The 27,045-nt window shown below is 52.2% G+C and overlaps 1 protein-coding gene across 17 annotated transcripts in view; it reads left to right on the top strand.

The window, feature by feature from the left end:
* LOC100679002 (zinc finger protein rotund) overlaps positions 1 to 27,045 on the top strand; it is a 119,514-nt gene that overhangs the window by 34,100 nt on the left and 58,369 nt on the right. For 14 of the 17 annotated variants that reach the window (XM_016985817.3, XM_016985801.3, XM_016985814.3 and 11 more), the window contains exons 1-2: positions 1,774 to 3,538; positions 4,475 to 4,648. In XM_016985817.3, the coding sequence (XP_016841306.1) occupies positions 2,417 to 3,538; positions 4,475 to 4,648 (1,296 nt within the window). In that variant the 5' untranslated portion in view covers positions 1,774 to 2,416. Of the gene's footprint in view, positions 1 to 224; positions 3,539 to 4,474; positions 4,649 to 27,045 lie in introns of those variants that run through there. The other 3 variants (XM_016985806.3, XM_031931117.2, XM_016985807.3) reach the window with 1 other exon arrangement.

Raw genomic sequence — 27,045 nt, 5'->3', positions numbered from 1 at the left:
AATTCAGTGCAGCGATCGCTCGACGGCCGCATCAGAAATTGATTGCGCTATTTTCGTCGGGCAGCGTGAATTTTCATCGCGCGGATTCCCGAAATAAAACACGTTGCTCGTCCCTCGCACGAACCCCTAAAATATTTGCGCATGCTTTTATGATTTTTATCTCGTAATATTGTGATCGTGCCTCTTACTGATATTTCAATTGTTCTGATTTGGTGTGATTGCAGCTTCGAGCGGGAGACGCGTTACAGCGAGTTATTCCCGCGCAGGAGAGGAAGACTGGACGAAGCGGAAAAAGCAGAATAAGACAAGAAAGCCGAAGAAGACGAGCACAAGAATAACGGTTAGAAGCGGGGTAGTAGCAAACCGAGTAAGAGAGAGTAGGATCGGAGAGTAGCAGCTTTAGTGAAAGTGAAGGAGCAGAAGAGTAGAGAGAGAAGTGATCGAGGTTGAGAGAAGACCAACATCACAAAGGACAAACGTGCAAACCTCGAATCAGTCGGAGAAGAAGAGAGAGAGAGAGAGAGAGGGAGAGAGAGAGAGCGAGGAAGAGAGAAAAGTGAAAAGAGGTTGAAGAGTGAAATATTAAGTAGTAAAGAGGGAATCGAGTGAAGAGTACGTAGAGACCCCGCGCCGCATACATATATATTTCAGTGTGTTCAACAAACGAGTGTACCTAAGTGCAATATTAATTAAACGATAGTAACAAAAAGCTACTACCATCGACGATCGGTACGACGCGGTTAATCGATAATTGATTAAAAAGTAAAAGTAAAACCTCTTCAAGATTAATACTAGAGTCGCATTTTTCTCGAGAGGCAGGTTTCGACGGACTTTGACAACGCGCACATCACGAGAAGGAGTGACAGGGAGCACAGCAGTAGTATCAAGCCGAGGAGAATCCAGGACAAGCGTATCCCCTCAAGCAGGAGATGCTATCGTTCCGCTGAAAATAATACTCACCAATCGAGAGAGAGAGACTCGACGAAGGTCGGATCACAGACACAACAATCTCACACACACACACACACACAAACCAGCACAAACACATAACGGGGCTTAAAAAACTCAGGGCAACACAAGTGGAACGAAAGCAGTGAGACTTGATCGCTGGACTTCTTCGAGGATCCAGATAATCACCAAATATTTACAAGATAAGCAGGAGAGAGCAGAGAAGACGGCGACCACTCCTTCGAACATTCGACCAAATAGACAGCGTCAAAGTGTCCGTGAACCTCCATCTCGTTCACACCGTCCGGGCTGGGCAATCCTGAATTTAACCTGAACTTAAGTGTACGTATAGAGTTTAAGTAGATAGAAGAAAGAAAAATAAGGCTGTCCTCCGTCGAGTGCGAGGACATCCAACAGAGAGAACGCGCGCGCATGATAATACCCACACACACACGAGTCACCACACACACCAGACAATCTACGACGGTACACGACTTGTATATAATAAGGACGGACAAGAACGACGAAGAAGACGAGGAAGAAGAGGAATTGGCAGGAGAGCGGGGAAGACCGAAATTCGCCAACGCTATACAATAGTAGAAGTGCAGAAGAGCCCGAACGACATCAGTCACCAATCATCGAGCTTTGATGAGCCACAAGCAGCAAAGCAGCAGCAGCAGCGGCAGTGAAGATCTCGCAGCAGTGAGGCCGCCGAGGACGAGGTCGCAGCTCGCATCCGTGCCCGAGTGAGCTCCGGTCGACCACGACGCTACCACCGTACCCGATAACGTGGAGTGAGGTCGTGACCTCGCTTGACGAGTGACGGCGGCGAACGCGGAGGTGCGCCCGTCGTCGAGCTGCTTCGAGACAGGAGTGCCAAAAAGCGAGCAAGCTGCGCCGGAAGGGGGTAGCCCGGGCTTCTCGCGAAGGCCTCAAGATTTCGGACGCGACGGCGGCCCTGGACCTACGCGCCCAGTCGCAAGCCCAATCGGAATTTGGCCTGGAGCAGCAGCCGCAGCCGCCACACCATCATCATCAGTCCCAACAGCAGCAGCTGCAGCAGCAGCAGCACCAGCAGGGCCAGACACCGGGAGACCCATCGCAAAATCCGACGGACATTCGCACCCCCCATCCGCCGTATCACCAGCAGCAGCAGCCGCCCCAACAGCAGCAGCTACAGCACCTCCAGCAGCAGCAGCACCATCCCCAGCACCATCCCGGTAACCACCATCACTCTGGCGATTCGGGGGGTGGGATAGAAGGCGGAGGGGGCGGCGGAGGAGACCCTGCTGCTGGTGCTGCTGGTGCGGGAGCTGGAGGAGCTGGACACGTCGGCGGCGCGATCGCGGCCAGGCCCGCGAAGATCCACAACAACGAGGAGGACGAGGACATCACCGAGCGCGACGAGGACGAGGAGGACGAGGAGCCCAGCTCGCCCGAGGCAGACCTTGCCCCAGAGCCGGAGCCCATGGAGGTCCAGGCCTCGGCGATGTCCGCCGCGGCGGCCAATCTCCACGCCCTGCGTCAACACGTATTCAAAATGTCCGATTACTGGCCCCAGCCTCCCCAGCGGGGGCCACCCCAGCACTCGCCCGGGATGCAGCACAGTCCGCTGCAGAACTCCCAGCAAAGTCAGCACCAGAATCAGCAGCAGCAGAACGCCATGCACAGTCCGCTCGGCCAGCAGCAGCAGCAGCAGCAGCAGCAGGCCAACGCTGCCCAGGTGCAGCAGCAGCTCAATAGCAACGGCGGACTCGGACAAAACGCTGCCTCGCAGATGCAGCAGCAGCAACAGCAGCAGCAGCAACAGCAACAGCACGCAATGTCGATGGTGCAAGGTTCGCAGCAGGGAGCACAGCATCAGTCCTCCCCGGCGCCCACGACACCCTCGCCGCAGGCTGATCACCAGAACGCCATCGCCTCGAGCATGGCCCAGAGTCTGCACAATCTTGCGCAGGCCCAAGCCCAGGCCCAGGCGCAGGCTCAGGCTCAGCAGCAGAGCATGTCCCAGGCCTCGAGTCCGTCTCTCGCTGCCGTGCAGGCGGCTCAGGCGCTGAACTCGAATCTCGGCCAAGCCCTGACCCAGGCGCTAGCGCAGAACATGCAGCAGAACCTGGGACAGACGCTGCAGCACAACCTGGCCCAGAGCCTCACGCCGAGCCTGTCGCCCCAGCAGCAGCAGCAACAGCAGCAACAACAGCAGCAACAGCAGCTGCTGAATCAGCCGCAGAATCTGAGCCAAGCCAGCCAGAGCCTGCAGCAGAGCATGCAGCAGCAGGCGCAGAACCTCAGCCAGACATTGCAGCAGCAAGCCCAGAACCTCAGTCAGAGCCTGACCCAGCAGAGCATGCAGCAGCAGGCGCAGAACCTCACACAGACGTTGCAACAGCAGGCCCAGAACCTCACGCAGAACCTCCAGCAGCAGGCGCTGAACATGGCCAACTCGATCAGCCAGAACGGAGGTCTGCCGGGAATGAACGTCCAGGGTAACCAGCAGCAGAATAACCAGAACTCCCTGCTCAGTCCTGGCGCTGGCAGCCAAGATTCGCACGACGCCACCTTGACCGAGAAGCTGGTTAACGAGCTTCAGGTGAGTAGATAATACACCTCGATCGCTCCCCCATTGCCAACTTTACATCTTTCCCATTGCCCCGACGCGATTTGCGTTACAGTTACCGAGTGTGAGAACAGGAGAGGCGATCGAAATCTCGAAGCTTCTGAAAATCCTTATAAATTCAATGAAACTGTAAATAGAGCCTCGTGGCGCGATAAATTCATGCTAAGAATCGTTTCCGCGAAATCATTTCAATTTCTTCAAAGTAACCGAAGGAGAAAAAAAGCATTCCCCGCATTAAACATGCAAAATGCAAAAGAATGCTCGGGTCAGCTGTTGAAGACTGGTGATGCAAAGTACAAGCGCGCGCGCGTTTTCGCTCTCGCGTGTATCTCTCTCTGTTTCTCTCGGCGTAACAGCGAGTGGTACAAGTGTGCACCACCTTATGCGAATGCACGCACGCAGACAGAGCCGGCACTCGCCCGTAAATGCAGATACGTCTCCTCCGCTCTCGCTCGCTCGGGGTTCTTGACCCGCGCAACGCAGATAATGCGCGCGCTCCGCCGACTCTGCCGCTCTCTCTCTCTCTCTCTCTCTATATATATATATATATATATATATATATATATACATATATATACACACATAGGCGTCGGTGTGTGCAAGAACGCGAGCGAGCGAGAGTATACGTCATCGCGGATGCGCGAGAGCAGCGAGAAGATGCTTTGCCAAGAAAATATGTATCGAACTGCGGAGAGATACGCGGACCGAGAGCAGAGAATTTTCTTGTATTTCTATCGAACTTTCTAAGGTAGATCGGACCCTCCCTCCGTTTTTCTAACACAACACAAATGATGGTCAAGATCAAAGGCAAAGATCCCGACTAATGCAAATCTTCTGTGTCTGTCCCTTTGCGTATCCCTCCGATCTTCGTCGTCGTCGTCGTCGTCGTCGTCGTCGTCGTCGTTGCAGTCTCGAGCGGCCAGCCTCGTAGGAAACGCCGCAGGCGGCGGCGCGGGAGGAGCTGGAGCAGGAGGCAACGGAGGTCAAGCTGGCGCGGGCCAGGGTGGCGCCGGTGGAGGCGCCGGTGGCATGGCCAACATCAGCGATCGCACCCTCGAGGAATGCTGGTCCACTCTGCAGCGAGTGAGTTGAACACTCAGCCCTTTAGTCGGCATTTCAGCATCCGTATACTCATCTCCCATACACATCATTCGCTGCTACATGGCTCTGCTATATACGCCGATTTTTTCTTTTTCTTATTGTTGCCGCTTCGAGACCACGCCGAGACTGCTTCATCATTTTAATTTCGTTCGTTTCATTTTATTTATCGTCTTCGTTTGTTTGCAATATTTTATTTTCGCCAGCTTTTTACGCACATTTCACCATTTTGTTTGTTCATTTTCTGATCGCACCGTTATTTTCATCATCCAAAAGCTAGAGTCCAAGAGCTTTGCAGTACTTTTTAACGAGCCAATTTTCGGCTTTTCATGCATGTGGCCTTATGTGTTGTTCCATTGTGTCGTTTTTGTGTCAATAATTTACCATATACAATAATAATTTACTATACGTATGTCACGTACATCGATCTGAATCGAAAATGGTTACAAACCGTAACCCCGAAATCGTGCGAGTTGCACGACATATGCTCCTCGACCACTTGCGCCAGAAACTTTGGTGGGACCTTAGCGCATTCTGTTATGAAGGTCGCGTGGCCTCGACATCGACGTAATCGTCGATCATAATTACGCGGGAGAGGCGTACACCCGGAAAACATCCGGCGGAGCTTCCTGTGACGCAACGATTTTTACCGCTGCGTAGCTTGCGACAGCGACAGATTTTCGCTCTCCGACTGCGTGATTTGTTTGCATTTTTTCGTGCAGTCAAGGTTACCCTGCCCCCTAAAAGATTAGCCAAACCCCTCAAATCATGTCTAGCTTGTAAGATACGTTTCTTTAATCGAGCCACTCGAGGGAAACTCTTAAACACACAGTTGCCTCGCGACTTAAACGCGAGAATAAGCGGGCGCAATTGCCGGGCCATTAAAAAAGAAGTTTATCAATTTGGCAGGAAAAAGTTTCTCTCACTCTCCGGCCGCAGTAGCGGCGGTAGCAGCAGCAGCAGCAGCGGTGCAAAAGAAAGCAGAGCTAACGAACATTGAATTTCGTTTTATGAGTCTCGTGAAGCCGAGTCTCGGGAAAAGTGCTCCGCGGAGCAGGGAAAAAGGAGTACGCGGGGCAAGAAAATAAAAGTCCTCGCTGCTGCAGGTAGGAGGAAGGAAGAAGAAACGAGGAGACTCGCCGTGCCAGAAAGTCGAGTGGGAAACTTTTAAATTCTCTCTCCTTCTGCTCGCTCGGGCCGTCTGTCGGGCAACGAAGCAACAATTTGTTTCGTTAAGTAGCGGCGCGCTCTTTTGTTTTTGCGGTTCCTTTTATTTTTCGCCAAGGGGTTGGAGGGCCGCGGCCTCGGCAAAAGCAATGAGCTTAATACCGATGCCGCAATATCACCGCGTCTTCTCGGCTCTTTTTTCACTGCTTCTCCCAACTTTCATCGCGTAGCTCTGTACTTTTGAACCCTCGCCGGCCTCGCTTGTACAATCGATCAACAATTTTCATTTAATGCGGGACTGCGCGCGGCCGAGAAGAAAATAAAAACACGCACAAAACGCGCATATAATATAATAACGTCCTTGCTTAAATGGATATCCCGTCTAAATCTAATTATAACTTCCAGTATAGTCTTCTATTTAATTAAAGCAACTCGTTAAAACGCCACGGGCACAAAAAAGTCACGCACACACGAACTTTTTTTATCGATTCGCTCTCTCTCTCTCTCTCTCTCTCTCTCTTGGCTCGGCAACGATTGGCTGCAACCGGTAGCCGGGGGGTTGTCTTGAAAACGGGGGCTATCTTGAAAACCTGGCCGACCGGAAGAAGGGTGTGCTACACTATATGTGTGTACTGCGTATCCCACGCGCGCTTCGTCATTTTTCCCTGCCACCCTCGCGAGCGCCGAAAAAACGCGCCCTACCCTCGCGTGTAATACGCGCAGGACCAAATTGATGGGACGAGGAGGCGGGGAATGATAAAAATATTGAATGACCCGCGGGCCGGTCGTAAGCAAGGTGGAAAAAGGCGAATGTTTTAATTAAATTTGCGGGGCAAACTTTGCCATCATTTGTCGGTTGGGCTTTCGAGCTTCTTTTTTGCCGTTTCCCGGAAAGTTTCGAACTGACGGCGGGTGAGGAAAGGGTCAATGACGAGGATACAGTGGCTTTTTTAATTTTAAATTATGCTCGCAAGAAACTCGGTGCGTGAGGTGCTGCTAAAAATTTCGAATTAAAAAAACGCTCCGCTGCGTGTCCTCGGATTTAATTAAGTCCGCAAAGAGAAAAACAGAAAAGTGCCGCCGTCGCAGCCGCCGCCACAGCCGACATTGAATACAAGTAACGTTATAATGCTGAAACTTATCCGAGCAAAATTACAGGCAACTTTTCTGTAAGCAAACTTTGACACGTTAAAAAGGTGGTGCGCCCATCCTCCGTCGCCGGGAAGCACAGTGGAAAAACTCGCGCCGCCGCGCGCTGAAAGGATAAAGATAAAAATTTCGTCTTTTGTGTACCGGCCCGATTTACTCGCACTGCAAGCAAGAACTTTTCGTGCGGTTGTCGTGCGCACCTATACACGAATGGATCGACTCGGCGAATAAAGGATGCGATTATTCCGTGAATTCATAAATCGCTTATGCTTAAACTCGCGAAGCAACTCCGTGCGCGCGACGATTATATATTAATTAAAAAGTTGCCCGGGCGCTAAAATTAAAGTTAAATATTATCGTTCGGAAAAAAACTGACGCGACGACAATTCCGATTCGCAGTCAATTGCTAACAATAGAAGCGCCGTTTCCAGCGCTAGCTCTCTCGCTTAATCCTGATTTTTCGCGCTGTTCAACGACGCAACACGACGATCCGTAGAAAAAAAAAAGGCAAAACAGAATGAAGTGGCGTCGAGAGTCATTCGCTTGCGAATTCAAAGCCCGCGCTCGAACGTGAGAATCGCGAAAAAAAGGTGTTACCCAAACACATCTCTCCGCTGTTCTCATGGACCTAATTTCCAAAACCAACCCTGCACTCGGGAAGGGGAGTTTTTGCATCTAAATTGAAATCCAATTATTTCGGCGCCTCGCGAGCTTTCTCCCGATTGTTTTTTACTTTCTAAACGCGCACGTGTACACACGTCGCGATTCCGCGCACCCCTTCGCCGATGCAGCGGCATTCAAATGAGTTTTTTACACTGGCTGCTCCCTCGGCGTATCTTCCTCTCGACCGGATCTGCAACGCCGCGTACGAGGACGACCCTTTCCCCTTTTCCGCCCGTCGGAATTTCAAGTGCCCGTGAGATAGTGATTTGCTGGCTATTTTATCGCGTCGAGTTATTTGTTGGATTCGATTTGTGCTTACTTTATTTCTGCTCTATTAGTTCGCTAACAAAATAAGACCGACACGACGACATTTGTCTACTCTCTGTCCACGGTTGGGTGAATAATTGACGACGGAAACTTTTTATCGGATGGACTAATACAATTTTGATCTCATGATTCTTTAACGAAGAATCGGAGAATTTCAAAATAGAGTAACGTAAAAAGATCGAGCACTACTCCGATAAAAAACTGTTTAAAATGACGTTGTTCTTTCACAATCTACATAAACAATAATCACTCTCTCATCGCAACCTATGCTCGCACGAACCATCTGCCCCGATTCCCATCTATCTGCACACTGTTCCAGCGCTAGAGGAAGCTGAAACCGGCTTTGGGTCCATCAGGGAGCGCGACGGAAAAAAATTTTCGCCGGAAAAAATGCGGAGAGCAAACAGAGCGCGGGAATCGCGTATGCCCTCCTCATTGTCTCACGGACTTTTCGAGAAATTCGCTGATCTCCCCTAACCCCTTTCGCACAGAAAATTTTTTGCGCGTTTTCTCTCCTCAGCCGATGTGACGGGTGTGCGACGACTGTTTGTATTTGTGATTTGTCTTGGAATATTAGACGTAACTAAACGTATGGTTTTTTCATCAAAATTCATGAAAGTAAGTTAATGTAATATTAATTAAGCACAGCTCGCGGTGTTATTTCAAAATTAATGGAAGAGCTCGGGTTATTAAATAAATGAAATTCATACGGTAATTCAGGGAATCGTCATATTTTATTTTAAAACGTGGAACAATTTGGAGAGCGAATGTTAAGTTCTTTTACCTGTAAGTTTTTTAATTCAGCGCAGCTTCTAAAACGTTCGGTCGAACATCTCAAATATTTTTGTACCGACCGTCTTATCGAATAATAGAGAGCTCGCTTGGCTCAAGTAAAATACGGAAAATTGTAATAGCTCGCGACATCGATTCGACGTTTATTGGCAACCGTTTTCAATTATGAAAGCAAATTCGAGCTATCGCGAGTTTCTTACAACATCGATCGCAGCTAGTCTCTACCTATACTACGTACGAATCTCTCCCGGGCAAGTTTCTCCAAGCAAATTAATGCACGGCCCCAACATCGCACTCCATCTCCCAAAAATTTTTTGCCGCTATCGCACGCACACACGGCGCTTTTGTCTCTCCCTTTTCTATTTTCCCCGGGCGTTCGCTAGTCTCGGCACGCCAAAAGGGGTAAGCGCACACACACACGTTATGCACCGCGTGGCGAAGAAAACGGTTCCGTGCCGCGTGGCCGTTACGCCGAGACGCAATATTACAACGTCTTGCCCCCCCCCTGCCCTTCGCCGCGTCGTTGGCTCTCACCCCTTTCGCGATTCTCGCCTCCTTCTTCCACAGCAGAGCCATTGTCTTAGCAAGTTTTCCAGCGATTTTCTATGATTTGCAGATCGCATGATCGGCCACAATAATAGCGGGCGAAACTTGGCTGGAAGTTTGTTGCGCCAGCGAACGCCGAAAAAAAGGTCGCGGTATACGGGTCGATCGTCGAATCGTACATACGCGCGTTATTACGAGAATAGCTCGGCGGCTTATCGCGCGGAATTTCGCGGGTTTTATATTCTAGGAACGCAACGAGTCGCCTACGCGAGAAGAGAAAGAGGCCGAGGGGAGGAGAGATAGGCCGGTGCAGATAAAAAGACGCGCTCGGCCAAAACGAAGAAGAATATAGAATAGCGTTTTATGAAGGCGAGATCGTTCGTTATGTGCGCAGGCTCCAACTCGCAAGTCGCGGTCGTCGCTTATACACTGGCCACTCGACTACTCGGCTTTTTTGTTCCTCCTGCTCGCGCCTTCTTCTTTCTTGCCTCTTCTTATTTTTTGAGCCGCCTCGCCTTCTCGTTTAAGGCTCGAGCACACTCGGAATGCAAGGCGCTATTTTCTTTAAAAAGGCTCGAACCCGCCGAATCAAGACTCATCGTACGCGTAAATATTTTGCAATTTAAATTTAAATTGAAGCAATTAAATCCGCAGCGTCTTCCGTAGCCACGCGCACCGCAGGCCAGAGGCGAATAATGAGAAGGTTGCTTGAAATTCTAAAAAGGCGAAAGTGTCCATTAAAGTTTGTAGCTGCAACAACGCGCAATTTCCAGCAACAATCCGCAGAAAAAGCTGGAAAGCGTCAAGAAAGTCATAAAGTCGTTTGAAAAAACGTAATAAGTGTGCTCTACCCTTAACACCGCTCGCGCGCGCGCGCCTCTTTTATCTTTCTCGCTCCTTCTCGCTCGAACGCGTAGTCGGTGTCCTCCCACTCCACCGGCAACGCTACCACCACTTCTTCCTTTCTTTCTTCCTCCGCTTCTTCGTCCTCCTCCTCCTCCTCCACCGCCACCTCCACCTCCACCTTCACCTCCATCTCCACTGCTTCTTCGCCGACAACACGCGGTTTCGCCGTGACCTACCCCAAGCGAAGAGCCGCTCCGAGACGCGCTGTATACGTACGCGCTGCGCGCTCGCCCACTCACGGCCGGCTTTCTCTCTTTCTCTCGCGCGCCAGCAGTATGTAGAAAGAGAAGAGAGAGGAAGAGAGAGAGAGAGAGAGAGAGAGAGAGAGAGAGAGAGAGAGAGAGAATGACGAGGCTGTATGCGAGCCGCTCGCATGTATTTGCGACGCTGGCCGCCGAGCTTTATTCTTTGTATGTAGAGAGTCAGGCGTGACGTTTTTTTTATCGTACGTTGACTCGGCGTCGACAGATCGACGGCCCCGCTGGAGGCCCGCTGCCGCCGCCGCCGAGCACTGCAAACTCATCCCGTAACTTCGATAAGATTGCGAGCTGCCGTGCTCGGCTCTCTCTCTCTCTCTCTCTCTCTCTCTCTCTCTCTCTCTCTCTCTCTGATGCATCGAGCCGGACTCGCGCTGAGCTGCTGCGGAGCGCACGCTCAACTCGCTGGCAAAGGACGAGAGCGAACGCGCGATTGGAATAATAAATATTTATGCCATCGCGAAAAATTATTGCTCCCCCGAAGAATTGATAATGCGGCTATGATTAAAGTAAACAGCAAGTGTCCCTGAAAACGAGCGCGTTCGCGAAGACCGGTCGGCCGTCTCGCGTAATAATTCAAAACGCGGGCGCCCTGGCATCCGGCGCGCCGCTATATACGTGCTACGCCGCGTCCTCCCGCTGCTCGCGCGCGCACATATGCAACGCCTTCCCGAAGAGAAAGAGCCGGCTGCTGCCGCGCGGAGCCGCGGACGAGGCGAGCGAGCGTAAGAGGAAGAGAGAAAGACCAGGCGGACTCGCAAAAGATCGTTGCCCTTCTAAATATAAGTTTGTGAAATCGAAAAGCAAAACTGCGCTCTCTCTCTCTCTCTCTCTCTCTCTCTCGCGCGCGCGGACGAGAAAAAGAGGGATAGAGAGGGAAAGAGCGCGTCGAGAGTGTGTGCATACGTACGCGCGCGATGCGGAGGAGAGGAGCGAGGCTGCGCTTCGGCAAAAATGCCGATCCTCGGAACTCGATTCTGCTCTTCTTTCGGAACTGCGACGCGCGTACTTGTAATCGCGCACAGCCAATGACAAGTATGTGCTTTTTTATAGCGCAAACAAATCACTGCAGCATTTCTCAAAGCCTTATCTTATCCGCGTGCGTTAATATTTTGCGCAGTATCAGCGTATTTAATTACCGATGAACAGAAAAAAGCACATCACATTACCTTGAACCGCGCAAAGAGAGCCCCTCTTTCTCTTCGTCGTATCGCTCCTCTCCCCAATACCGAAATTCGCAAAACTCGCGAAATAGAACACTCGGGACGCGCTTCGTAAAAAGCTCTCGCTCTCTCTCTCTCTCTCTCTCTCTCTCTCTCTCTCTCTCTCTCTCTCTCTCTTTCTCTCTCGTCGTGTGTAGTCGTAGGTCAGGTTTGTCAGCAGCGGAAGGGGGCGGTCGCAGATAAAAAAGGCGACGGTTGCGCTCGAAAAAAAATTAGCCGGCGCGCGATTTGGAATATGGGTCAGGAGACGCGCGCGCGCGCTCGCATCGCAGAGTGCAACGGCCAATGTCGCCGGGAAAAAAATAAGTTGATACGGTGCTCTTCTTTCTCTCTCGCCTCTTTTTTTAAACGCGTCTCTTTCTCTCTCTCTCTCTGCGATAAACTCGACGTATCTTTTTTCCCGAAGCGGTCGATGATGTATTTTTTCTGCGCGCAAACGTTAATAACGAACGATCGCGGCCTGAATACGCGAACGTCAAATAAAAGAAAGTGTTACAAGAGCGATTGATGCGAGCTTTGACCATCGCTGTTTTTTTACAAGCGTATCTCGGCGCGGGGGTTACTCGTGTATTGGGGCAGCCGGGAATTACGTAACGTTTAATAAGCGAGTAAATTGCCCGCACGGCCTTGGAGCGTCGCTCTGATAATGATATTTAAATCTTTCGGGGATTTAAATACAATAATGTATTGAAATTGAGCGGTTGCCAGTATTGTATTTAAAAATCAATTTGAAAGTCAATCGAGAAGAAAAACTATTTTCATGCGAATCGCAAGTAGCCGTGAAAATAGGCAGATCATCTGCGACGTGAGTCACGGGCTGGAAAAAGTCTCGGAATATTTTTGGATTTTAATTAATATTTCCACAACAGACGAGATAACGGCTATCTTTTACAAAGCTTCGCTCTTGAAGTAGCCAATTTGGCTAATTTCGATTTGACCTCCTCCACTTGAGGTAATTAACTTTCAATTAAGAGAGTACTGGCCCAGAATCCGGCCGATACTGCCGATCCTTTCATCCGATTCGGAGTACGCGTATACACTTCGAGCATTGCCCCGGCGAGTAACAGCCAAATCAAGGAATTAGAAACACTTCTAAATAACCGTTCAAATCGCGCGCACGAGATAGCAGCGAGAGCTCCGCGCGCAGTCCTGCAATGCACACAGACTCACAGGCACGGCTGCAAAAAGACGGAATAGCATCTGCGTATAGCGGCCTTCCTTACTCCGGCGTCCCGTCCGTCCAAAAAACGACTGCATCAGCCAAGATAAAACGCTAAAGGATCCCGTCTAGCACTGCTCTCGGATGGAGTCGCCGGCCCCCTCTCGCGTTCTCGCGCCAGAAGAAAATTCAAATGCTTCTAATTACCTCGCGTGTCGGGCGTAAAAAGCTCCTCTCTCTCTCTCTCTTCCCGCGCTCTCGAGTGCAAGGATTCAAAGAGGGCAATAACCAACAGCTGGGATAGCGCACGAGTGTAGAGCGCGAGGGAGAAAGAGCGAGAGAGAAGTGACCGCTAATACGTAGAGCAGCGAGCGAGCGAGCGGGCGAGCGTCGGCAGCATCATCATCATCATCATTTTCTCTCGGCGGCGGCGTCTACGCGTGGGTGAATATCCTCGAGGAGGAACTCGAGCGCAGACTCCGCGCCGTAAGAAAGATGGCCTACGAGCAGCGCTATAGACACATAGTTTCGCTTCTCTCTCTCTCTTTCTCTCTCTCTCTCTCTCTCTCTCTCTCTCTCTCTCTCTCTTTCTCTCTCTCTCTATCTTCTTTCGAGCTTCTCCCGTTTCACTCGCTCTTTCTCATTTTCTCTTATCTCATCTGCTCTCTTCTTTCGCCCTCTCTCCCGCCGCTCGTGGTACATCCAGCCGAGCGGGAAGGGGAGGAGGAAAAAATTCGCGCACGCTTAATCTCGCGAAATCTAAAGAGCGAGAGAGGCAGCTCAGTCCGTGCTCGCGCGCGGAGAGGGAAAAAAGGCGTCTGTCAGGATATGCGCCTGTGTAATTACTTTTATAATCTTGCTAATTCAGAACCGGTTTTTCTCTTTCTCTCTTTCGCTCGCGGTCGCGAGTAACGCAGTAAAACTTGGTACTGCAGCGCGAATCGCGCCGCGCGGGGAAATTAAAAATAAATACATTGTCCGGAGGAGCTTTTAAGGAACTCGCATATGAGCCATCTTAAATCAAAGGCCTTTTTCTCTCCGCAGATTAAATTATGCTTTACGACCTTCGAACTGGCCGTGCGCCTCGTAAATTATCGCGGATTCTTCCTCGCCGAGGCTCGTTCGCCCGAGTTATTTTCGATCGACCGATCGAGAAAGAGGCGTCTAGCGATGAGAGGGGCAGCGACCTTGCCGTCGAAAAAGAAACCGCAAAACGAAATACAAAGAGACCCGCTCGTCGGGCAGTGGGTCACAACAACATGGCGCATTTTTTCTCCTCTCGCCAAACCTCGTTCTCCTCCTACGTCACGGCGCGGCGAATAACCCGTGACGCAACGCGCCGAAATTCGGAGCCCGGTTTATCTTTCTCGGAAGGAACGGAGCGTCGGGCGCCCCTCTCACTCTCTCTTGCTTCCTCGTTCTTTTTCGCGGCGGGCCCACCAGCTGCTCGCTCTCCCACTTTCGCTCTCGCGGCGCGGCGAAAAAAGGTCGGCCGTTGGCCCCGGAGCGCGGCGGACCCCCGGTCCTACTAGCCCCGAAATTCCCGGCTCCCAGTCAGTGTGCCACGCCGCCGCAGAGTTCAGTGATCTGCGCGCAGCTTCCGCGTCATCATCCCAGTCTCTGTGTACACATGCATATGCGCGCTGCTCTCGCGGTTTCGAGTTTACACACACGCTATGCAGTGCAGCTGTGCGGCATTATAGCTGCGAGGAGTCTCGCCGCGGAGCAGGCCTTTCTCGCGTGCTGGCGTGTTTATAGGAGAGAGAGAGAGAGAGAGAGAGAGAGAGCGAGAGGAGGTTGTGCAACTCCGACGTGGGTGTCTTAGCCTCGACCTTCCCTCTCGTGTCCTGAGGTCTCGAGAGCCTCGCATACGTATAACCCTCTCTACGCGCAGATACACATATACAAGTATTCGCCGGCAGGAGTGAGAGAGAGAAAGGTCTACGAGTGCAGCCCCACTTCCTCCGCGCGTCTTCCCCCGCCGTTCTCTCCCGTGTACGCAAGACTGGCTGTGCCGCTACGAAAATCTCGCCGGGACGCGAGAAAGCTGACTGACTGCACTTGAGTGAGTGTGCGTGAGGGCGTTCTAGGCGAATTCAAGGTTTAGGCCGCCGCCGAGCTAGGGAAGCCTCTCCGAATTTCGAAAAGGCGAACGCACGTGCGCTCGGGGATCCTATAGCAGCGCGGATAAGATAAACAAACATATGCGAGGGCGACTGCGCGCGATACCGATACGCCGACAGATAGGCGACTCGAGTCGCGTAACCGTAAATCACACGCGTGATTCACGCGAGCGAAAGGAGCAGGGACGAATTTCAGTGAGTTGCGCGCAAAAAGTGCAGATGCTCGTCGTAACCGTACGTAACAACACGTCTAACGCGGCGCGTGTCTAATGTACACATCCGCGTCGTAGGCGCAGATAAAAAGCCGCCTCGGTTAAGAATCGCGGAAAATCGGCGATACGAACGGCTACCGATACCTTCGTGGACCTTCGCTCTTCCCCCGCTCGTCGCGCGCAGCCAATTGCCTTCGAGGACGCGCCCGTGTCTCGTGTGCGCGCACTGTGCACGGATTACACGCAGGAGAAGGAAGCTCTTGCGAAATCTGGCGAATCTGCCGGGCCGGCTGTCGTCGCGGCGCGCCTCAAGGTCGAGTCGCGAAATTCGGATGGGAAACCTGAATGGGAGAGCGGGGAAAAGCGAGCGAAAGAAAAGAGCCGGAAAAAAGAGTGGGGCAGACGGCGGAGGTGGTGGAGGAGGACGCGGGAGCGGGAGGAGGAGGAGGAGGGGGGCGGGTAGCCGTTGCCCTCCTCCTCCTCCTCCCACCTCGCCGCAGCCCTGCTCTTTTCCACCATAGGTCCCCTTTTCCTTTGCTCTCGTCGGCTCTCTGTCCCTCCGTGGCGCTCGTCGCGGTTCGCGCGCGATATTCGACCACCGAGAGCCGGGCGGCCGTATGTGCAGCAGCAGACGCACAGCTCATACGGAGAGCGAGCGAGCGAGTGAGCGAGTGCAGCCGCAGCAGCAGTAGCAGCAGCAGGAGGGAGGGAAAGCCGGAGAAGAAAAGAGTGTGAGCGAGACGCTGCACCACTCACGGTCGGCAATTGCGGCTTCGCGTACGCGCGCTCTCGTATACACGTACGATCCGCGAGGGGAGAGAGAGAGACCGACTGACTGAGAAAGAGAGCGAGAGGGAGAGAGAAAATCGTGCGCCGGTGGTGGTGTGGCCGCGCCGCCGCCGCCGCTGCTGCTCTGCTCCGCCGCCGCTGCCGCCGCAGCGCCAGAGAGTTTTTTCCTTCTGACGACAACAACACACCGACCGGGAGAGCAGCGCCAGCGGCAGCCTGCCTCTCTCCGTCTCACTCGTCTTCTTCGTTTTCGGCCCTTTTCGCCTGCGCCAAGACCACTTGGTCACCGCGGCCGGGCGCCAGCTGATCCAGCACCCCCGCGACAGTGGTGCGCGCTCCCAAATCTCGCATCAATCGCTGACAGGGACGAGGAGAGTGAGTGTGCTCTGGAACGATGGACTCGAGGAACAGTGTGCCATATCTTGTGATTACTACGACTACTTCTTTTTTATCCAAACGCTACCACCGACATTCTGTGATCCACTAAGTTTTCCTGCGCAACTCTGCGTACGTGCCTCTTCGCATCCGAGGACGAGGCGCTCGTCTCTCGCTCAGTCTCGCGCTCTCTGAGGGGACTTAAAAGCACCGGCTGATCGAGGTAAGCGTGTTTATCACCCAGCGGCAATATTTGCATATTTTTTTTCGCGCACAGCCATGCCCGTAACATACACTGTAACGCACTCGCGCCGAGACCGCGCCGATCTCCTCAATTTTGGCCAACTCTGAACAAACTTTAATCAATTCCGCAACGTTGCGAGTTGATTGCCACCCCGTGCCCCGTGCAGCCTGGGTCCCAGCGCGCGAAGCGCCGTCGTCCTCGGGCCGATCCGATCGGAGAGGAGAGGATCGCGAGCGAATTCCGGAACGAGGACGACGCGCTCCTCCGAGCACGAATGCGCCTCGTCGTGTAATACTCGACGTGTGTCGGACGACGTAAGCGCAGTCAGCTCCGATACGCGAGACGATCGCTCCGTGCGTGCGTCGATACTCCGCTGGCCAAGGTTATACACTGCACTCGAGGGTAACGAGAGAGAGAGAGAGAGAGAGAGAGAGAGAGAACTTCCTAATCCCGCGGAGTATTTCCCGCGCGCTCTCTACGACTTTGTCAAACTCCGCTCCTTCTATCTTTCTCGGCAAACTCAGCCGTCGCTGCTGGCTTCCTCAAAAACGCCTTATTAGATTCCACCTGTTGCGCTCGCGCGCGACGGCTCGGATGTGCCTTGCCGCCGCTGCTCGGGGAGAGATTCCGCCCCCGCTCGGCTCGTTTTTTTGCTGGCTGGGGTGGGACAGCTCTGGGGAGTTTTCCGGCGTTTTTTATGGGGAGAGACGGACGAGGGGAGCCGCCGCGGCTTTTGTGGTCATTGGCTGGCCGCCGCCTCTACGGCTATCGCGGGAAATTGAGTTTAGTCGACGACTGTATTAACTGTGCTGCGGGATTTTTACGCACACTGATTCATTCGCCGCGCGTATCGGCCAACGTATGAAAAACGAAAAAGCCCGGAGTCGCGAACGAAACATCCGCCTCGACGCGCAATCTAGCCATTATTAAATAAGATACCGCGCTGCAGCTGCCGCTAAAGAACCGCGGCAGTAACGCTGTGTATTATTCAATTTAGCCGACGTGCGAAAGCAAACATTGAATCACGCTATTATAGATACGCAGTCGCTGGCGCTCGTAATAGTTGCGCAAAATTTTCCTGGCCGCATTTAAAAATACGCCGCTCGCGACTGCTCGTACAACAAAGAAAGTCGCGCGAGCGCTCGCGAAACGGAGAAAGAGAAGAAGCGGAGGCACGCGCTTGCACGACTGTGCGTCGGGAGGAGATAAGACCGCAAGAGAGACGCGCCGCTGCAGCCGCGACCTACTCCAACCGGCTGCGAATCGAGACTCCTTTCTTTCTTTCTCTCTCTCGCTCTCGTGCTTTCTTTCTTTCTCTCCGCTGCCGCCGCCGCCGCGTGTCTCTCGCGTTTCTCGCGTTCCTCTGCGGGCGGCGGTTCTGCAGCAGCGGCTAGAATGTCAGGGGCAGATGCCCCCGTCGAAAGGAGGCCGGAATAATTGGGTGAAAGAGGGAGAGAGAGAAAGAGAGAGAGAGAGAGAGAGAGAGAGAGAGAGAGAGAGAGAGAGAGCCAGGGGAGAAAAAAGCCGCGAGACGCTTGATTTTCCGTCGAATATTCAAGGATCAATGGACCGAGAGCGTGAGTCACTTCTCCTCTCTCGCGACTGCATTCGCTCTTTTTTCCTCTTCTCTCTCTCTCTCTCTCTCTCTCTCTCTCTCTTTCTCTCTCTCTCTCGCGCGCGCGCGGCGTCCCTCATTCCAATTCGGTCCGCACGCAGCCGGCAATCGCTGCATGTATACGTATACATGCGCGCTCTTCTCCCTCTTCTTTTTTTCCTATGTGCACACGTACGTATGTACGTATGTACGTACTCTCCTCCACATCCTCGCGCATATAAGTTCCCTTTTTCTGAGTTCAACGACTCCTTATATTCCGCGAGAGTCGAGCGAGAGAGAGAGAAAGATGGAGGGGTGGGAGGGGGAGTAGAGACGCGCGACGGGGGTTCGCTGCTGCTGCGAGAAGTGTCAAGAGAAGTCTCTCGCGCCACTGCGGAGACTTTGCGCGGGAGGAAGAGAGAAAAGAAGGAGGAGACGGACACGAGAGTTTATTTATGTCGCGGGAAAACGCCGATGGGATTTTTCACTCTTTGTGCTCGGATCTTTCGCACTTGTTGCGGGGATAATTATAACTTTTAAGCTCGTTTTTAATAAATTCAAATTGACGGGCTAAATAAATCGCTCGAGCAGTGTGGAGGGAGAGGGACACGGGCGCAGCGTTAAAAAGAGGAGTACGAGCAGATAGGGAGAGAGAGAGAGAAAAAGAGCGGACGAGCCGCGCACTCGCGGGGAAAGAGCAAAGAGAAGAGAAAGAAAGCGAGCAAGAAGAAGCGAGGAGGAGGTTGCAGCGAAAAGACGTGGCAACTGCGCTGACACAAAACGTACTTATATATGCAAGATGCACGGCCGGCAGCATCCGATGTGGAGCGATTTTTCTCTGCGTCGTCGGAGCAAGAGGAAGAAAAAAGCCTACGCACTCGGTAGCCGTGACACTGTCTCGTCTGCCGCCAACAGTGCACAGCGAATTATCGCGCGGAAAATAATGGGAAAAATCGACGAGCTTGATCGATGGCACGCGGCAAATGCGCTTAATCGTGGACAGTAGCCGATACGAGAGAGAGAGAGAGAGAGAGAGAGAGAGAGCTCTTTTTATTTGTTGATAAATATAAAGAGAGCGAGCGGGAGATTCGCGTTTATTTATTTGCGGCATATTTTTGTTATCGTTCGTGCTCCGCTTTCGAGGCTAGCGATGACGCGGGGGCAATGTTTTTTTAAGCGGACGAGGAATCTCATTTCCAATAGAGAGTACCGCGAGCTGCGCCGGATAATGAATCGCAGCCACGGCTATTTTTGCGCGTTATGAATGTGAAATAAGTAGTAACAGACAGCTTAATACGAGAAAATCAAGCGAGCGATCCAGGGCACTCTTTGTTTCTTCCTCGCACCAGCTCTCAAGACTGAATGATTAATCGATGCATTGAATTTTCATTAAAACGAGCGTTCGATGATTTTCCCTTCCCCCGCAGCCGCGCACTCCTTACTCCAGATAAGCACGCCGTGATTAATTAAATGCTCGCACGCAACATCGAAAATAATTTTGCGAAAAGCAGCTCTCACTTCGCGTTGCTGGTCTATTTAATTATCGAAGCGCGCTCGTTTCGATTTCCCGGATCCAGCGACGAGTTCGCGACTCTCGGCGTTTACCCTCGAAAGATAAACCCTCTGTGATTGATCATTTGTTTACACGCGCGGAGCGCACCTAACGAATCGTCAAAAGCCAGCCTCTAAAAAATCTCTCTTTGAGCCTTCTTATCTCTCCGCGCGCCCGCAGCCTCTCCCTCCTCGCCTTATTCGCGCTCGCCGAGAGAGAGAGAGAGAGAGAGAGAGAGAGAGAGAGAGAGAGAGAGAGAGAGAGAGAGAGAGAGAAGCGAGCGACGAGCTCCGCTCGCGGCTGCTGAACCTGACCTCCGACAACGCAGAGCGGCGGCATTCTTCTCGGCCGCTCTCGTCTGCATGCACACACACACACGCTGAGCGGCCGAGCGAGAGAGAGAGAAAGAAAGAGCTTGCACCGAGTCACGCTCCTACGTCATTAAAATAAATTAAAGATTATCAGGTCGGCGCTGCCGTCGCTTCCACTGGCCAGTCGGCGACCGCGCGCGGCCTTCTTTTTATATTATCCTCGTCGCTCCTCTCTTTTTTCGCTCTTTCTTCATTTTGCCAACGCGATTTGCTCGCTCCCTGTGTATAATCCCGAAGGCGACAAGCGAGGCTCTTAAAAACGACCTCGACTCGCGATGCAGCCGCTTTTTTCCTCCTCTCTCCGCGCGGGCGAATCGTTTCAGTTCCTGATTGAGATTTTTTCGCCGAATCCGGTAATTCGAACAGCGCCAAGATAACGCAGATCGAAAAAAGTAAGCCGAGCGCGCTCTCGCCTTCACCCCGACTCGCCGAAAGGCAGTTCAAACAGAGAGAGAGTTATTGCTTTCTCGAGAGCTTTGGCCTCCGATGGCGCGACGAATTCGCGCATTGTCTCACCTTGCGCCTCCGGCGCGCTCGTAAAAAAGCGCTGAAGCAAACGCAAGGTTACGTGCGCGGAGCTCACCGCAGCCGTGAAACGGAATATCCCTCTCCGTCCCGTGCCTATTCCGGAGAGAGTGTGAAAGAGAAAGAGAGAGAGAGAGAGAGAGAGAGAGAGAGAGAGAGAGAGAGAGAGCGGAGCACGTGGCTTGGGTCGATCGCGACTCGTGTGCCGCTGCTGTTGAACCTCCACGCGGCCGTGAATAATCGAAGCGGCTTCCGTTAATCGGCTCGTTCAGCCTGGCCCGCGCCGTTTCGTTCTCTTTCCAATAAAAAAAAAGGCAAAAAGAAGAGGAGAAGAGAGAGAACCGGCTCATTGTTTTCGTCGCGATGCTCGTCACTCTCGCTCGCCGGCCACTCGCGCGTTGATGAATGAAACATTAGCGCGCGCGTGGATATATTGTCGCGTCATTGTCGCGTCGCGCGATTTCTCGCGTACACGTACGCGTACTCGAGTACAGGCTTCTCTCCTTCGAGCGGCTACGCATAACGTAATAATAGATTTTCATTCTCGGCGTCTAAACGCGCGTATTAATAACGGCTGCCGGTGCAGCCGTTCAGTCCGGGACCGGCTCGCGAGAGGAATCATTCATGACGTGTACCTGGCGTTTATCGGAGACGATCATTCAGCGACGAAGATCAATGACAGCGTTTTTCCTCAATGGCCGCTGTAATTGGCTCTCCGCGCTCGGAATCAGCTGCAGATTTTAGGCGTTGTCTAACCGATCTCGGCCGTATCCACTGCGGCATCGACTCGCTCCTTATAATAAGCGCTATGCAAACTGCGCTCGGAACTCTCGCGAGATACATGCTAATAACAGCTTTGGGAATAATTGCAATCCTTTTAATCTCTTTTCCTACTTCGCTGATGTGCACGCCCGCAATTATACCGAAAACAATTACTTTTATCGCGGCGAGTAGCATCATCCCATTAGAGGCACGACTTCGGAACGCGCGCGGCTCTCCCTCATTCATCCTCGCGCTCTATTCCCATACAGCTCGAGATAGCCTATTTGCAGGGATCACCGTTACGATTCGCCGAGGCGAGCCTCGTGCAAAAAGCTCGCATCGACGCACGCGGCACGCGCGGAAAAGAACACGTCCGATCAATTCAAACGGCATAACTCCGCGGCCGACCTACATCCGCGGCGACGAGCCTCCAAAAAAGCTCGTCCCGCGCGACGACGTAACAACAGCACTCAGCATCGTCAAACCAGTTCCCGACTCTTCCTCTCGATCGCCGCAAGAAACCCGTCGACAATATCCGCGAATCTCGCTCGATTTCCGCGGAAGTCTCTCTTCCTCGCACGCAGTCTGCAGCCAGCTCCTCGTGTTTATAGCACGCGCGCGCACGTGCGGTGACAGACGCACCATTGAGCTCGCGCGCCGGCAAATTATAGGCGCTAGCGAGCCATTATCGCGCCGCGGAATTTCCTATACTTACAATGCGCTTTCTCCGCGAGTGCGGCTGCGGCCGAGTCTAGACAAGGCGCTCGATTGTAAATTCAGACGAGCTGGGGGGGGGGGGAGGCCTTTTTTCCACCGTTATACACGTCGGAACGTTTTTTAATCATCCGACGTCAACCGCGTAGGAAGGTAGAATACATACATAGCGTCCGCGTTGGATGGTTGTTATAAAATCGATACGTTGAAAACACCGTGACGCACATCAATTATTAGTTGCTTATAATTTATCTCGGTCTCGCCGCGAGTGCGAATAATAAATGCGCGTCGAATCGAAGTACGAAGGACCGAAGGCTCGGCAATATCCGCACACAATCGCGGCAGCCTCGAAAAATCGACAAGCGGCGGTCTATTTATACGCCCGCGTCGGCTGCAGCGGCACGTCCAAACTTATATTACCTCGCGCGCGAGAGCAGATTCTCGATTTATATTTTTACGCGCGCACGCTAGCGCAGACGCCCGCTAGCGGGAAAAGCTCGGCTCTCGCCAAATCGCGCGAAAAAAGGAGAGCGAGAAACTGCGCCGCTGCGCCTCGCATATAATATATGTATAGTATGCGCTGCTTCTGCTGCATCGATGCATTATCGCGTGCAGCCCGGCGTCGTCGTCGTCGGCGGCGGCGGCGGCCGAGTGCAGTGTTGGTGCGTATATAAATAACATTGGCGTAGACGCTGCTCCCTCTCGCCGTTGCTGCTGCTGCTGCTGCTGCCTCCACCCCCTCCTCCTCCTCCTCTTCTTTTTCTTCTTCGGCGTTTCTTTATTCCTTTCTTTCGCGAGCGGAGCTGCCGCTTTTTACGCCTTTTTTATTTTTAATTTAACTGCCCGCGGCGCGTTTTCCTCGGAATCGCATTTTAAGAATCCTTTTTTCTCGTGCGTACCATCGAGAAAGGAAAAAAATTATCCATTCCAGATCGGCTCTCGTAATCGAATTAAAATACGGCCTGTAACTCGATCGAATGTTGTCACGGCGCAAACGAGTGAAACAAAAAGCGCTCCAATCAATCGATATCTTTGTCCTCGTCTCCCCGTCTCAGCGACACCGCATCTCTGCTCCTCTCTCTCTCTCTCTCCCTCTCTCTCTCTCTCTCTCTCTCTCTCTGTCTCTCTCTCTTACGCACACACGCACACGCGCACAGAAGCCGGGGATTTCAAACGGCGCCGGGAATACACTTTGTTATCGAGCGCTCTTATCATCGAAGCATTGGAAAATTTTTCACACTATCTAATGTGCTGCTCTATATCAATGCTGAGTTTGCGAAAAATCGCCGCGAGTGGTCGTTAATAATAAACGGCCGATCGTTACGACATCCTCTTGTGTGTGAGAGAGAGAGAGAGAGAGAAAGAGACTTTTACCGAATAGGCCTCGCATTGAAAAGCGTCGCTGAAAGAAGGAGAGAAGCGGAGAAAGTCGAGCGCGGGCGCAGAAGAAAGAGGCTCATTATGTTATGTGCATCAGTATGCGCGCGTGTACGGGAAAGAGCTGCTCGCGCGCTGGGCGCGTGCTGGCCCTTGCGCGCTGCACGCGAGCGCGTTGTAATGTAAGGCGCGTGTACGCAAATGCACGCGAGCTGCGCGCACAATGCGCGCGAGCGCGTAAGATGACTCAGAAACGAGTTCGAGAGGCGAAAGAAGAAACCAGCCGGGAGAGATCAGGGTTGAGCTTAGGAAAGTTGTTTTAAATCCGGACTAAAACTTCCGCAGGGTTTTGATAAGATTCGCGCGCGCGCGGGAAAGGCGGTTCGCGAGAGCACTTATTATTATTAATAATACCGAATGACTCGGAGGCTGTGAGAAACCTACAAGCTGGGAAAACTAGTTTGCTATCGTCGAGACGCGATTAGAAACCAGAAGACAAGGTGTGCGCGCCGTTCGGGAACCTTCAACCTCGTTCTTATTTATACGTATATCTGCCTATCTCATCTCGATTTCACATCGAAAACCAAAAACCTCAAGCAGTCGCTCTTTCTCTCTCGCACTCTCACCATTTTTCTCTCTCCCGCGCTCGCGAGCGCACACACTCCGCTGCTATGGTAACACGATAAACAAATGAGACTTGGCAACGCGGCCTGCTGCAGCCAAGGCCTACCGGCGCACTTTTATTTTCTCTCTTTTTCGCGGTGCAGCACTCGGGAGAGCGAAAGATCGCTGCAGCAACCGTCGCGCGGGAGAGGAGAAAAAGAGCGCCGGCCAAGAAAGAAGGGAGAAAAGAGCGAGCCGGGTACTCGCTCATTGCCTCCTGCTCTTCCCTGCTCTCTTCTCGCAGTGTCCGTGTCTGTCGGCGTTTGAATTTTATTCCACCAAGCTCTGATACGCCGAGGCGAAAAAACGTCTTTCGGCTTTTCGAAGGCCGTTAAAGCCGGCGAGTATCCCATTAGAAGTGCCGAGAAAAAGGTGCAAAAGAAAAATCGAAACACTTTACTATCCACGCTTTACACTTTACAAGTGCATTAAAGACATTTTCCATATACAACGTAGGGCGCTCGCGCGTGCATATAAAGCGTCCTAGACAACCAATATTCCCCCCTCGCGGAAAAAAGCAAAAAGAAGCCGGCTCGGAGAAACTCAAGCCTAAGAAGAATAAGAAGAAGAGGAGGAGGAGGAGGACGACGAGGAGCAAGGAGGCAGAAGAAGTATGCGCGCGGACGAGCAAGAGAGCAAGAGCCGGCCGTCCGCCTCCGCAGCAGAAGAAAGAGCGGAGCTAAACTGCGACTTGCACATTCGCCTTCCCCTCATTTTCCTCCTCTCGGCTGCCTTCTTCTTTCCTGTGCCGCCGCCACCGCCGCCACGTTTATTTTTATTGCGCTGCGGGAGAAAAAAGTCGGAGGAGGAGAGAAAAAGAAGAAAGGCCTCGCTCGTTCATTGCCCATGGTCAGTAATTTCGAGTAGGGGGTATATATATATATATATATATATATATATATATATATGTATATATATATATATATACACGCGCGAACACACGTACACACCTACATGCGCTCTGCCGCGGCGACGAGGCGAGAATGCAGCGACGGCCTTCGCGCGCTCCTCCTTTTTTTCCGCGCGGTCCTTAGCCCCTCGCGCCTTCTTTTCTCTCTCTCTCTCGCTCTCTCTCCAGCGGCGCTCGCTTCGTTTATTTGCAACTTTATTTATATCAAGGGCCCGCAGCCGCGCGAGCGCGCGCGCAGAGAGTGAGAGAGAGAGAGCCTCTCAAGTTCATGCGTACTTTTGCAACGCACTTTTCGAGAGATTTATTCTCGGAAAACCGATCGCTCGCTGAGGCTATTACTTTCACTCGCCCGCCTACTTCTTAATCCGAAGGTTTTCTTCTTCTGCCGAGCTTTCAACGGGCCGGGAGGTGCAGTTTCTTTTTTTGTTTCGCTCCGCGCTTTTGTTTGGCCTTTGAAGCGCGAGAAGGTGAGGGACTTTTATTGTGCGGCTTTTAACGAGTTGCGATGAGCCGAAGTAGTTTTCTTGCGCGATTCTTCAAAGTTTCGCCGAGTCGCGAGAACCGTCAAGAGAGAGAGAGATAGAGAGAGAGAGAGAGAGAGAGAGAGAGAGAGAGAGAGAGAGAGAGAGCTGAAATTACTCGTTCTTTTTTCCGCCGCCGAAGCACTGATCGAATTGACGATGCTGATGAATTATGCTTCCATAGATATTTAGATCCGGGGAAAAATCTCCTGTGCGCGGATAATTTTATTCAATCAATCGAAATCCGCCCGAGAGCGCGATGATAAAATTTCGATTAGATCTAATTGACGATTCCGCGCTAGTCGAATAAATTCTCTTTGGAATAGCCAAGACCGAGTGAATATTTTACTGCTCATTACGTGGAACATTAGCGCGATTCCGCCTAGGCGTTACGGCAACAATTACAATAAATTAACGGACTAAGCACCGCACGAGCGTTTTATTTACTAACTTCTTGATCATCCAGACTTCTCGCACTGCTACTCACTTCCTAGCAATTACTCATTAGACATTTTTCGCGCTCGAGCCGACTCGAGTGTGCGCCGCGCGAGCAAAGTATAGACCGCGATGCTTGCTTATCGTGACGTCAGTGATAAAAAGGCAGCCATGATGGATAGGGAACGCGTAGTCTTCTTCTGCCGGCACTGCTTCCCACTCGAGGAGACTCCGCCCCATTTTTCGAGGCGAGCCGCGTAGACGATTTTGCATCTCACGCCATTTTTAAGCCAATGTTAGCTCCGCTGCTCGCCGCGCCGTCTCTCTCTCTCTCTCTCTCGCTCTGTCGAAAATTTATCGGACTGTTTGCGAGCGCGAACGCAGCTCGAATTATAATTAGAGCTCCTGCTGAATTTCTGCCGATGCTGCGCTCTACTCGATGCGCCTCGCTCGTTCCCTCCCGCCGCGGCATAATTTTCTGATTAGCGCGCGTTTTTTGGCCCCGTCCGGGCCGCGAAAAATGTGCAACTGCGGCTGCTCGCTCTATGGGATGGCACTACCGCGGCGAGTTTTTCGAGCGCCTCGGCGAGTCTGGAAATACGCTTCGACGCTGTGCGATCGATCGTGGATATAGACGATTTATCGAAGCATTTTTGCGCAAACTAATAATACCCTTACTACAGCGTGTTTGAAATGTTTGAAAACACTTTGCCCCGATATATCTAATGTTTATCTGATTGTTAATGAAACTCGCGTAGTCGCATACTCGCGAGGCGCAAAAAACCTCTAATCGCAGATAACGCAAGCCTGCGTTTATGTGTACGAAAACAAAGAGCCAACTTAATTTGATCGTATCAATTAGCGATTTTTCCCGGCGAACGTGAGGAAAAAAGAAGGCGATAAGGCGCCGAGGAAAAATGCGCAGATCTTCGTGGAAAAAAACCGAAGCGTCTCGATGCGCTCCTGATTCGCCGCACGGGAAGCGCCTGATGCGGACTCCATAAGGTGCACCGCGTGCGAATCGCG

The sequence above is a fragment of the Nasonia vitripennis genome, chromosome 5, assembly GCF_009193385.2.
Source record: "Nasonia vitripennis strain AsymCx chromosome 5, Nvit_psr_1.1, whole genome shotgun sequence".
Classification (NCBI taxonomy): Eukaryota; Metazoa; Arthropoda; class Insecta; order Hymenoptera; family Pteromalidae; genus Nasonia; species Nasonia vitripennis.
The sequence above is the reverse complement of the archived record's forward strand: the minus strand, read 5'-3'. Positions and strand labels throughout refer to the sequence as shown.